Source organism: Paramormyrops kingsleyae, chromosome 12 (assembly GCF_048594095.1).
Source record: "Paramormyrops kingsleyae isolate MSU_618 chromosome 12, PKINGS_0.4, whole genome shotgun sequence".
Taxonomy (NCBI): domain Eukaryota; kingdom Metazoa; phylum Chordata; class Actinopteri; order Osteoglossiformes; family Mormyridae; genus Paramormyrops; species Paramormyrops kingsleyae.
The window spans coordinates 12,996,371-13,010,241 of NC_132808.1; the positions used below are offsets into that span (position 1 = coordinate 12,996,371).

The window sequence follows — 13,871 nt, forward strand, 5'->3', positions numbered from 1 at the left end:
TTTCCTGGAATGTAGGGTGGTAGGCCTCCTCTCTGAAATTACTAATCATTACATGGCAGAACAGACCTCTGGCACACTAAGTTTTTATTTATTCTTCAGTTACGTGACTCTTTGGGTCAAACTCGTGTTAGTCTGAGTCTCTGTGTTTAAGCGGTCAAGCTTTCCTTTAGGTTGTCTCACTGCCAGACCAGATCTAAGCTGGGCCTGGTGGAGAGGCCAGCTGTGGGAGGGGAGGCTATGGGTGGGTGGAACAGGAAGCGGTCAAAAGTCAAGTCGAAAGTCTTGCAATAGGCCAGCGTGGGTCTACAGACCCGCAAGCTTATGCTGTGTCACGTGGCGCCGCTTTAAGAGGGCTGACTTTGCATCATGTGTCATCCCTGACACCACAAAACTTTATCCTACAAATGTGTTAACAACATGAAGGACATGGCTACATTGTAGGAAGATGTTCCCAATATGAAAATAAGAGCAATTCTTTCATTTGTTGAACACAAAGCAGTGAAAGCACCAAATAGGTTACTTTTCTGGCCCTTCCTCAAGCCTCCGTCATCATATCAACCCAAAGGATCCCACAGGATGTCTGGTAATCGGAGAACAAAATTTTGTGTGTTTGCTCTCCGCAGTTAGTCAATATGTGTCACACAGAATTTTTTTGAAGCAGATTCGCTTGCGTTATCCATTCAGAAAGAGTTCTGAAGCGTTGGATAGTGGGAGAACCTTGTACCCATGGTCTGATAGAATTTCAAGTTGTGGCCAGAAGGAATAAAATTGGCTTTAGATTAAAGCGGTTGCCTTTCAAACTGTACTCAAAGCTCTTATGTCATGTTGAAATTGTTAACATTGAACAAGAGCGCTTGTCTGGCAAATTTACCAAGAGGAAGTGCCGTGTCCTCAACTTGACCCGGGATACAGTCGTTTCGTGTGAACTTGCCACAACACAAGTCCAGGCATGGATCAGATTGTATCGGGACAGTGATTAATTGGCCCTTATCTCGAGGCTGATCCTTCCCAATGGGGATTGGACATGAGGAGCTGTTCCAGCTCAGGACCATTTACAAGCTCTGCTAGACCGCCGTGTCTGGATGGAATTAAGACCCCGACAGCTGGCAGCAGATCCTTGATACTGCCTTGGTGGGTCACAGTCATTGATGGAAGGTTCTGTGATGACTCCCCCTTTCAAACCTGTCTTTTCTTGGCCCAGTGAAGCGGTGCTGCTAGGATTTTTTTAAGGGGATGTGCTGTTAACATCATGACACATTGTTCATGAACAAAAGGCGTTTTTTGATTTGAACAGGAGTGGTAATGCAGCCCTCTAAGCAGCTTGGTCTAAAATGCAAACGAATGAGAGGAAACAAAAGTCTTGGACACAGTTACTTTCTGTTTATTCATCTGTCCATATCAGTTAAAGATCATTAAAACTCATGCATTTGATTTTTAGTTCTGTCTTTTATCTATTATGCCAGGGGTTCTCCACAGGCATCCAGAGACACTGCCTGCTCCTCAGGTGTAGATGTACCAGCTGTGGTGTGTTTGACCCACAGTACGAGGTGGACATGGTGCCTGTAGCTGTCATCACACGTAGCTTCCTGCTAACTTCACAGCAACGTGAGGAGTTCTTTGGTAGACATTAAACAAAGAGGAGTTTGATTGATTAGACCTTGTTTATTAGCTGTGGTATTGAGAGAAAGTTGAGGAGTCTAGTCCTTTGGTGGAAGATACAAACCATGTGACATGCGGGCTATTGTTGTTGGTCTTGTCATTGTTTTTTGGTGACGTAACATGGTGAGTTCATGCATACCAGCAGCATGAGGATAAACCGAAGGGCCGCTGGCCAGCCTCAAGGCTGCAGAATTGATAGGAGCATGTCCAGGCACGGGTGTAGACCATCCAGTGTGTAGGCCATTCCAGGTATAGACCATCCCAAGTGAAGACCGACCTTGTACAGTTCAGTGCTCATATCTCCTGACAGGTCGGTCAGGCCCATTTGCACTGAGCAGCATCGGAACTGTTGGAGGGCTTGTGGTGACCAGGCGTTGAGGCCAAAATGAGTTCCATCTGTGTTGATGTTGGCGGGTTTGCCACCCTCCCAACACACACACACACACACACACACACACACACGCACACACACACACCGCAGCACATACACCCCCGCCTATCCAGCTTGCTGACTAACCAACCCATAACACAGAGGACTCTGAGTCAGACAAGCTCCATTTGTGTTTCATTTCCTCCCTCCAGCAGCCCGCCAACATCCTGGAGGAGCCTGCCAGAGCTCCGTGTCTGATTGCCTGTACTTAACTTAAGGCTTTCTTCTTTACTTCCATATAGTGCTCATGTTCCCCTGTCACTCCAGATGTTGAATTACTCTTCCAAGGCATTTTCTTTTTTATATATATTCAGAAGAGATACATAGGGAGGTTGAATTCTGTTGCTGGGGAGAAGCAACAAGAAGCTGCTTCTAAAGAAAAGACCAGTCACCCTCACTGAGGAATCTCTGGTGTGACTCTGATGTCACAGCCAGACCCGTCACCCTCACTGAGGAATCTCTGGTGTGACACTGATGTCACAGCCAGACCCGTCACCCTCACTGAGGAATCTCTGGTGTGACTCTGATGTCACAGCCAGACCCGTCACCCTCACTGAGGAATCTCTGGTGTGACTCTGATGTCACAGCCAGACCCGTCACCCTCACTGAGGAATCTCTGGTGTGACTCTGATGTCACAGCCAGACCCGTCACCCTCACTGAGGAATCTCTGGTGTGACACTGATGTCACAGCCAGACCCGTCACCCTCACTGAGGAATTTTTGGTGTGACTCTGATGTCACATGTCACAGCCAGACCCGCCACCGTCACTGAGGAATTTCTGGTGTGACTCTGATGTCACAGCCAGACCCGTAGGAATTTCTGGTGTGACTCTGATGTCACAGCTAGACCCGTAGGAATTTCTGGTGTGACTCTGATGTCACAGCTAGACCCGTAACCCTCACTGAGGAATTTCTGGTGTGACTCTGATGTCACAGCCAGTCCTGTCACCGTCACTGAGGAATTTCTGGTGTGACTCTGATGTCACAGCCAGACCCGTAGGAATTTCTGGTGTGACTCTGATGTCCCAGCTAGACCCGTAACCCTCACTGAGGAATTTCTGGTGTGACTCTGATGTCACAGCCAGTCCTGTCACCCTCACTGAGGAATTTCTGATGTGACTCTGATGTCACAGCCAGTCCTGTCACCCTCACTGAGGAATTTCTGGTGTGACTCTGATGTCACAGCCCTCTGACTGTCCCATAATGAAGTAAAAAAATACTCCCCCTTACCATTTCATTTGTTTTATATAGTTATACATGGTTCGACTTTAAACCCTACGGCAAAAATCTGAGCTAGATGCTCCTATACTAACAAGTTTATCTTTATTTTGTTTACACTGTAAAATCCTCATAAAAAGACAGGATGCGCAGTTTGATTAATTTATTCAATATACTACACCTTAAAGGTGTCTAATTGTTTGGATGCCACAAAGCCTTATGTCTGCTTTATGCCACTACGCTGTGCAGATGTTCGACCACTAATATTAGGGTTACCACTGCAGGGAATCCAGTGACTTAATTCGCATTGCGCCCAGAACAAAAGAATGGAAATCGACTCTATTTAATGAGTAACTGTATGTCATAAGGGAGCCCTTGGTTGCTATGGTAGCAGTCATACTAGGATGTAATGACGCCGTACCTTTTGCCATAACTTCACGAGCGTGGCGCTGCGGTCACGCCGGCCACCCCGTGACGCCACGGCATCTGGAAACTTCTCTGGAGTGAGACGGGACCGTCTCGAAATGTCGGACGAGGATGGGAAAGCTATTCCGACTCTTTCTCAGACGTGGACGCGCGCAGATGTGTGACACCGCTCTCCTACGCCGTTTGGACATGAGCTCAGGCTGCGGCTGGCCGGCACCGTGACTAACACCGAGAGTATTTTCCAGAAAGATCTGACCATTGTATTTCGGTATTTACCTACCACACACCTTCTCAATTCCATACCCCCGAAAAATGGCATACTGTGTCTAACAGTATCTTTAGTCATTTTCACAGCTGGATGCTTTAACTGGAACACTTCATTATGTTTTTATTTTGCTGGGAATAGAATGGCGGACTGTGACGCACAGTACTTGTCCTACTGCTTGAATACCAAATGCATCGGAGTCTTTTACAAACATCAGCCATTGTTCCTGACCCACACAGACCCTTTTAGGAGGAGCATGTCTTACTGACAAGAGGATCGCCATTCACAGACACACAAAGTTAACTTTCTTGCCTCACCAACAATTCTCTTAAGTTTCTGAATTGCTGTGTTCATCTTTGTAGAAATTCAGCCCTGGCCTGTCCTGGTGTTGTACACCTGGGCTTTAGTGTGCTGCAAAATTGTGTGAGTCTATTGTCATTGAAGAGTGTTGTTGACATTCCTGTCTCTATAAACATACACAGCAAAGCCTCTTCATGTTGCCGGTGTTCAGCTGTTTTCACGGACCTCAGGTAGAGTTAGCTGAATGTGTTGACTCTGGGAGAGCTGGGAGTGAATTGCAGGGCTCATGCCTTGGTCAGAAATGTTTTTTTGGATAATCTCTCTTGGTCCTTCACCTTTCCTTTGAACGTTAAGTAAACTTCTTCATATAAGCTTCTTCTCCTTAAGTAATGCATCACAATAAGATACCTGCTTTGGTCAGAAACAACGTCATAATCAAAGTAGGCCCATATTGAACTTTCTTTTTTTTTATCTCATTTTCATCAGTTTGTATGCAAAGTATGTTTGTAATTTGTTGGTTAGTCTGAAGTAGGACTTGAGTTCAACCTTCACTTATAAAATTCATTGCCACCTGTTGGGTGTTTATAATCTCTAGCATGATATGGATTTTAGTAGGATCTCTTTTATGGACTATGTGGTTTTGCTTTGTATACAATTGTTTTGTATTGAACAGTTAATTTTAGTTTAGAATTTTTTGGTAAACAGTTGTTTATATTTTTGTTTCAGTTAATGAGAATTTTTTGCTGATAGTTTTCAATTTTGTGATGCTTTTCATTCACGATAATAACCCTGACGGACAGTCAGTGCACCTACACAAGTAGCGTGCTCTGCATATGGACCAGTAGGGGGCATCTCTGCTCCCTGCTCATCACAGGCCTCCTGTTCTGGCCAAATGAACACGTTTCACCTGTGTGGGCGGCGGAAGGGAAGGCAGAGCAGATAAAAATAGTGCTGGACGTGCCTCTCGGAAAACGGGCCTCGGGACACAGAGCCGCCCTTGTGCTCCCTGGGCTGGGCGAGACTTCGCCTGGTGCCGTTTTTACACAAGCGGGCCAAGCTGATACAGTTCTGCAATTGGGCTTAGAATTTTTATACACAGTGGAAGTTCTTTAGCCGCTACTCCATCTGCTGGTCATTATTTTTTGGCCAGGCTGGGGGTTGCTGAGAGCCGACGCCGAGTCCAGGCTGACTTTCTCTCCAGGTACAATGGTTCATTCACTAAGCTCTGGCGGCAAGGTCACTTCCAGAGGGCTGAGATCGGGCCTCAAAGAGGTAAAGCAGCAGCCCCCCCAGGTCCCGGCTCTTGTTATCTTTGCTGCTAGCAGATTGCCCCGTCACAGGCTGTGCATGCCTGTGTGCATGTGTCTGCTGCTCTGCTGTGCTTGGCCAGGGCCGGCTCATTGTATTGTATAAATACTTAAATCTTCAAACCAGGAGTGGAATTTCAGATCTGGTTCCAGAACCTCAGGTTCTGAAGGAATTTTCCCTTGTAAAATCTAGATGCACTGATAAACCCTGGGTTCTGCTGCTGGAATGCCACCACTAACATGCTTAAGACTGGGAAATATTAAATGTGTGTTTGGGAAGTGAGTTTGAAGCGATAACAGGGTCGCTGCAGAAGGGGCTTGGTGAAGGGCGGCAGAGCCGATTCTGCAGCTGGCCCGAGATGGGCCTGGTGTCCTGGACCATGTGGGTTTGGAGAACATCATGGACTGGATATGGAGAACCTGACCCTAATGCTTTGTCTGGGGTGTCCAGGAAGCATCCACAGCAGCCAGGCTGATTTCCTGGCAGGGTGATGATCTCTTCCCTAGGCACCTTCATATCCTTCAGATCCTGCAGCTCTGTAAGACTCGCCTGAGTCTGGCACCAGAATGTAACAAAACAGCTATTATTAAAGACCATCAACCTTCCAGATAACTTCCTCCATCCTTTCGCAAACTGGCCGGCAATATAAATTGGAAACAAAGTTTATGTTAACAGCTCTAACAGCTTTCCAAACATGCAGTGAAGTTGACAGCATAAGTCTGCCGTGTAATGGCAATGGGCACTTGTTATTGGCAGCCTAATCAGCCAATCAGAAAACCCGGCATTAACTGGGGGTCATTTCCAGTCGTTATAATTACCTGGAAACGTAACTCTTGGTGCCAGAACAGTTAACCGGTTGGTTTTTGTTACGTGAGATTAGTCTGCAATAGCCACCTGTTCCCCATTATATATCCATGTGAGGAAATGGGCTATTATACATTACTGAAATCAACTTGATTCATTACTTGATTGTGTTTGTTTCTTCACGTTGCACTTTAGGCTCTGGATTGTCATTCGGATCTAGTTCACACTTAATTTCAACCACGCGGACTGATGCTAAACTGCAAGTGTTTGTGGGAAGGCGGCTGACCAAAAGCCATGCGCTCAGATGTGCTTTATGAGATGATGCAAGACTTTCTCAGCCACGCTGACAGCTGATGGAGATATATCGATCTCTCCAGGGTTCTGTCAATAGGGGGTAAGGGGAGCAGTGCCTCATTGACCCTCCCGAACACTGAAACACAGATAAGCACTTTTTCACAGAGGCCCCCGAGTTGGGACTCAGAGCCCCAGGCTTCAGGGTCCGTCGCCACACCAGTGAGGTCACAACATGCCTCCAGTTTGTGGCAGAGAAGCAGGATTCATTAATTTCCATCTTTCTGCTAAAGATAAGAAATAAAAGCCTCTTGGAGTGTACGTGCACATTGTGACGGCCTCATAAATCCTGGCGCGTGAACACACGGCATTCGGTACAGGAACAGTTTTCCAGACAGAAAGCAAACATACATTGATGGCATGATAACCGGCGTGGCCTTCCAACATCAACTGGGAGAAAGCGGAAACAGAGACGAGATGGGAAGTGAGCAGGAACTGCCTTCATTGTTCAGCCGTCAGTGTTTGCCTACCCCCTAGATATGCTGCACCACTGTTTCCCAAGCCGGTCCTCGGGGACCCCCACACAGTCCATGCTTTAGATCCCTGGGGAGCTGGGAGGGTCTCGGGGCCCCAGAGGACCGGGCCGGCGGATTACTGTGCCACACCATCTCTTTTGCTTCTCTTAGACATGCAGACTAGGGTGCTGGAAGCCTGTGTGTATGTGGGGGCAGGCCTGGGCTTTGGCGATGGGGGCGGCGGGTGATGGATTTGCCAAGAATTAGTTCACGAAGCAGTATCACTCTCAGGGGAAATGCGATAAGGCTTTGGGGTGCAGCCACAGCCTGAGCTGTGAATGCAGGACTGAGGGGGGAGGGGGGGGGCGGTGGTGGTGGTTAATGACATTGCTGGTGGAAAATCTTGGCAGGAGGTGGGAGCCGGCACAGGAACGCAGGGTAATTAAGGACTGCCTGCCAACGAAAAGCCCGGAGCATCTTTGCATCTTTCATCGGGGTATAATGAGTTACTCGCCCTGGCTCAATGACCCAATTCTGGAAGTAGAACCAGCATACCCACCTCCCTTCTTAAAATGGACAGGACGACCTGACTTACCACTTTATTCTTAACACTTTTTCATGGGTTACTTCACTGTCATATTTTATTTAACTGGTTATATAACATAATACACATGTGCACTGTGTTTGTGTGTGTGACATATGAAACTCGAAACCCACAACACCTGATTTTGATATCTGTAATTGTGTTCCTCTAATGATCATGCAGTAATGAAGAGATGCATTTTTTTCCGTCAAGTTTTATTTATCACATACGCAATCATACACTGTAATTCTTTGTAGTGAGATAATTTTCTGGCTGCTTTCTGGATTGTGCTGAAGGAAATGTGCAATACAAAGGAAAACGTAATACTAAAAAAGAAAATGAAATAACAATAAAAATAACAATCAAGGTAAAACAAGTGCAGAATGTTTAGGGCAAAGCATTGCATTCAATGGATTATGGACTTGAAGAGAGTAGTGATTGTATGCCTTGGATCCTGGTCCGGGGTTCTTTCCTTTACGTGTGTATTCCGTTGCCACGGTGACAGGGGTGTCTCCATCACTGACTGCTGCACTCGTGCCAGCTCCCTAATGGTGGCCTTTGGGGGACTTCCCCCATGTTTCCACAGACGGGAAAAAATGACACATAATGCCCATAAAGAAAATAAATGTGGAAGAGATGAGGACTTTCCGAGGGAGGGGGTGGCGACTTGCTGGAGCCCGAGTGGGGTTTACCGTCATGATGATAGTTTGCCCCTGTGCATTTACGATGGCTAATGTCTCAGTTTACAAAAACACCTGTAAACACATCAGTTTCATAACCCAAAGAATTGTTACCTTTTGGGATTTATGCAATACTGAGCTGTGTGGATGTGGGATTCAAATCCCAATCCCAGAAGGTATAAGGCAACAGTACTGCTCACTGAGCCACCCTGAATTTTTACTTGTCCCTTGAAAATATCCAGCTGTATACTTGCACAAGCTTTGTAAATCCATTTGGCTAAAACCATCAGCCAAGGCACCCAGCGTAAGCTCAGTCTATTTACTCGATAAGTTTGGTCCCAGATTGCAGATTGCAGGAGATGCTAAGCTAAAGCTGTTTATTTTTTCCTTCCGTAATCTTTTTGCCTACCTTCTCTGTGTAATAGCTCCCCAAGCTGGTACCTGACAGCAGACCGTTAGCGCGAGGCATGCTACCTAGCTCTTTGAGGATCATGGCAGCCAGGCTGATTAGCGAGTTGACTTTGTCCCCCGATGGTCACCCCTGATAGCCTGCCTGCGCTCAGAGACTCGGCTGACGCAGGCCTGCTCTCCGTCTGGGATGCGTGATTGGAAACAGTCGCGTTGAATGTTTTCGTCGCTCCCCCGCTAAGATCGGCAGTGCCAGTGAGCTGACCGCAGTTGACACTGCGCAGTCACAATACCATTTACAGAACCGAGCATTTGTACGTTTCACTCATGTCCCTGCTTCTGTCAATATTTATGCTTTTGACAGATGTTTAGTCTGCAGCAGCTTGCATAAGAATTTTAGCTTCTATTCATTAACCTAGTTGGATGCTGGGATCTAGGTTAAGTGCCTAACAGCTAAAGGCTGATACTGCAAATTTTCAGTGTCAGCAATGCTACAGTGAACCCTGCATCAGAACATGTAATCCACCATCATTTGTTCGCTCTGGAGAAACTGCGTCTTTGTTTCGACAGGGCAGTTCTACATGAACGTTAGCCTGATGTTACTGTTGATCTGTCCCCCAGCCTCCAGACAACGGGCCACCTCCCCTGCCCAGCTCGTCCCTGCCGGAGGGCTACTATGAAGAGGCAGTGCCCCTTGGTCCGGGCAAGGCCCCTGAGTACATCACATCTCGTGAGTCTCCTGAATTGTGTAATCTCCCCCCACCCTGACCTAATGGCCTAATGCCCAGTGTTTTGATTGGATTAAGTAACTGGTCTGTATAACCAGCTCTAAAGTTTCGTAATTTCATTTGTCCATCTGAGAAGCAAGTGTCAGCTGGTGTAAATATCTGGAACCTTTCAGACTACGACTCGGATGCCATGAGCAGCTCATATGAGTCGTATGATGAGGAGGAGGAGGACGGAAAGGGCCAGAAGATGAGGCACCAATGGCCATCAGAGGAGGCCTCCATGGACCTGGTGAAGGACGCACGCATCTGCGCCTTCCTGCTGCGCAAGAAGCGCTTCGGCCAATGGACCAAGCTTCTTTGTGTCATCAAGGACAACAGGCTCCTGGTATGTAGGACCAAATGGGGTAGAACATGGAAAATGGGGCATGCTGGGTACAGTGAGGTATGATGAGGAAGAACAAGCTGTAATGCAGGCAGCAATAGGCAAGAAAGTGTTAATGCAAGACAGTGGGCAACAGCAGGGTCCTGACAGGAGACTCTGCTGGGCGTCCGAGCAACATGGCTTAGCTTAGAACAACATGTTTATCTTTATGAAGTGTCAGGATTGATAGTTACTTTGGATAAAAAAATGATTAAAGCATCAGTATAGACTGCTTGACTACAGAAATGGTGACAAAACCAGACATTCGTTCAGAGAGTACCATATAAACACCTGAGTGAGCTTCTTCTGCCTCAGCCCTCAGTGAGCATAGATCTTCTATCTGTATAATAGAGGCTCATATCAGGCTGCCATATTAATGTGCATCTTCAGCTCCTATAGTCCTGTGTACTGTGCACAGTTCTGCCTCGTAATTCTTCGTCTGACTCTGCCTCTGTACCACACTTTCCTGGTAGTGCTACAAGTCTTCGAAGGACCAGGTCCCACAAATGGATCTTCCGTTGGCTGAGTGCAGCATCACGCATGTCCCGAAAGACGGCAAGAAGAAGAAGCACGAGCTGAAGATTGTCCACCAGGGGGCAGATGCCCTGGTACTGGCTGTACAGAGCAAGGAGCAGGCAGAGGAGTGGCTCAAGGTATAGCTGTGTGTGTGTGCGTGTTTGTGTGTGTGTGGATTATATTTATATTACATTGTGGGGACCAAATGTATCCCACATTGTGATAAAAACCTGTTATTTTTATGTTGTGGGGACAATTTTTCAGGTCCCCACAAAGATCTGTGATTGTAATCATAAAAATAAAAATGCCATAATTCTCATATTTAGTTTGGCTATTTAGCTTGGCCAGGGTTACGGCTGGGTAGGGATTACGGTCATGATGTTGGGATTAGAGTTTACTACATAGAAATTAATGGAGAGTCCCCACAAAGATATAATTACAAACCTGCATTTGTATGTGTGTGTAAAGATTACATCCAGTTGTTGACATAAAACATACTCCTAAGCCTGCTGTTTAGTCCTTTGAATATAACCATCTAGCAACATCAAACAGAAAGCAGCGATTTTACTGATGTTGTTTTCCTGATATTATGTCAGGGTCACACGGTTATTTGGAACAGGTGCCCAAACCTCTCATATCAGCTAGGATGTTTAGTTTGAACTGTTTTCAGACCGCCTTCTTAAATCGTACCCTAAAACTTCAAAAAGAAAAACATCTACAGAGGGTTCTGTCCGCCTGACACCCAGCTCGGTTCCGCTTTTTGTTTCCATGAGACGTGTACCTCTGACATATTGAATTACTCTTTGAAAAATGGAAGGACTGGTGTTGAGGTTAGAGCTCAAAGGAAACTCACTTCCCTCGAGAGATTTCCGTCGAGATTTTGTTTATCTTTCGAACCTATTGTGTGCTATTTTAAGGTTTGTTCCCTGTTAGGTTTCGTTGTTCACAGCAGTGGCAGTGAAATTCCCTGTGCTGCAATTCCGAGCACCTTTACACACTGCCTGGATCCATACCGCCTCATCAAAAACCTTTGCGATGCACGTAGATGGGTCTCCAAGGAGCCCGTGAAAACGCGTGCCTCTGAGACTCCTCACACAGACGCCATCAGACGAACGTAGCGTTGATTGTGTTTGCTTTCGTAAACGCTCGTGTTTCTGTTAGGGATTCTGTGTACTCTTCATTTATACTGTTACTCTGCTGTGATGGTCTATTGATTGATCAGTTGGGGTGGGGGGGGGGTGCATACCCAGATTTGGGGTTACCTGCAAGTTGCACGATCTGTAAAAGATATGCCAAAGTCAGCTGGCAGTACAGGTGGAAAGGTCAGGTTCAGGAAGTACAAACCAAGACCAAGGTCTTGTTTCAGCCGACCAGTTGAGTATAAAGAATCACAGTCACAGGTTAATCAGTTGGTTGGTGGAAACAAAACCTTAGTCTGGATTTGTACTCTCTAGACCTGAACTTTCCACCTGAACAAAGGAAGGGATCAACAGTGATGGTCCGTAAGCATCAAGGCTGGCAGGAAGGCCTTGCATATTCAGTCAGGTGCTTGCTTACTGAGAGCACATTGAAACAGTAAGTGGTAGTGTGGGATAAACACGTGCCTGTTCTTGTACAGAACAACACTCCGCAATCAGGGTAGCCAATTACTGTTCAGCTGGCTCCAGTTTTACGGGGGTACACTTCATAGCACATGTGTTTCCAGCGTACAATTAAATGTACAGCAAGAATATGCTTCCAAGCAAGCTCTGAATACAGTGCAGGCCTTGGGATACTGCAGTGCATCATTAGGCTAAAAGATTAAAGGGCGTTTGGATGTGGCTGCTAAGGCAACAACAGAGTTCTTGACTGGGCACTGTGTGTATGAACAGGGAATCCAGCATCCATTGCTGTGCTGCTGTGCTGCATGCTCTGCAATAATATAAAAGACAGCAACATTACAAGAAGTGTTTTTAAGACTGTTATAATAATGACTTCTCCTGTTTACATCTCCACCACGTTTTTTCTTTTGTGTCTCTGCCACGTCCTCACCACTCTGTGTTCTCTCCTTCTCTCCTCCTTCCATGCTCCTTTCGGTTTTCTTCCACCCTTCATCTAGGCCTGGCCTCCTTCCTCTACCTGGGACGGGCGGGACGGAGGCCCTCGTTTCCTTCTCTCCCTCTTCCTCTTCCTCCTTCCTCTCGCTCTTTGTGGGTCCGGCTCTGGGGGCTTGGCGTGCTGGCCCGGTGAGACCCACGTGGCCTCGGGAGACGTTGTGCTGAGCAGACGCCATTGCCTGTGCTGGTGCTGTGTTGCCCGTGTAACATAATCTGTAATTCTCAGTCCGTGGGGTCCCTGGATGATTATTACCCACATCACTGCTTTGCAGTCTGGGCTAGGTTCATTGTAGGTTGCAGGTTTTTACAGTGCATTTCAGTTTGCAGTTGGAGCAGTGTGTTTCAGTTTGCAGTTGGAGCAGTGTGTTTCAGCACCAGGTAATCCCACTTACAAAGATCAATGAAAGTGTTCTTGGTGTGATAGTGCCAAACCTGTCAGGGTTGTCTGTCCATTCAAGCAGTTTCCATCCTTTCTCTGATCTCCAGTGGGAACTTCTCAAATAAATATAGCTGAATTGGCACCTAAGTCAGCTTAAAATGAGTTTAAGCTTAAAGTAGGAATCAGCCTCATTTTTTCATATTTACATTTATATATTTAGCAGATACATTTGTCCAAAGCAGCGTACAAGTGAGGCACATAACATATTGCAAACATTTATGCTGTCAAGTAGTCAACTAGGCATAGGTGCAGTTAGGTTGTGCATCACAGCAGGAGCTACACAACAACTGCACAACTACAGAACAACTTATAACAAAGCAAGAACTTAATAATACTATTCAAGGGTCAACAGTGCAACATAAGAGCATTCAAGGAACATGAAGAGGCATCGGGTTAGTAAAGGAATTCCTGGAACAAATGGTTGTTGAGGCGTTTCTTGAAGGTCCATGTGTGGATTCTGCTCAGAGCAACGTCAAGTAACCATGTTTGTGGCTTTAATTTTCGTTATCTGTGTGCTCTGGTAAAGTCACTTTTTGGGTTATGCCTTATCAAATCTATGCATGGTTCAGCCAGACGTTTCATGAGTCTGTGTAGGCTTGCGACTCCTGGGATTTGAACCTACAGCTTTTGGTACCAAGGCGACTTGCATTCTTGACTTTCCAAATCCCTAATCTGCCACTCAGCCAAGGGTTCCTCTTAGAAGGCTGTACTCCCAAAGTAACTTTAATGATTGGGGATAAATTCACGAGATCAATAGTGAGGACACTTAGAGAGTGGAGGAGGT

The 13,871-nt window shown here is 46.4% G+C and overlaps 1 protein-coding gene across 5 annotated transcripts in view; it reads left to right on the plus strand.

The window, feature by feature from the left end:
* Positions 1–13,871, plus strand: part of afap1 (actin filament associated protein 1) — a 56,317-nt gene that overhangs the window by 28,513 nt on the left and 13,933 nt on the right. For all 5 annotated transcript variants that reach the window (XM_023825423.2, XM_023825426.2, XM_023825422.2 and 2 more), the window contains exons 4-6: positions 9,509–9,617; positions 9,789–10,000; positions 10,510–10,689. In XM_023825423.2, the coding sequence (XP_023681191.1) occupies positions 9,509–9,617; positions 9,789–10,000; positions 10,510–10,689 (501 nt within the window). The remainder of the gene's footprint in view (positions 1–9,508; positions 9,618–9,788; positions 10,001–10,509; positions 10,690–13,871) is intronic.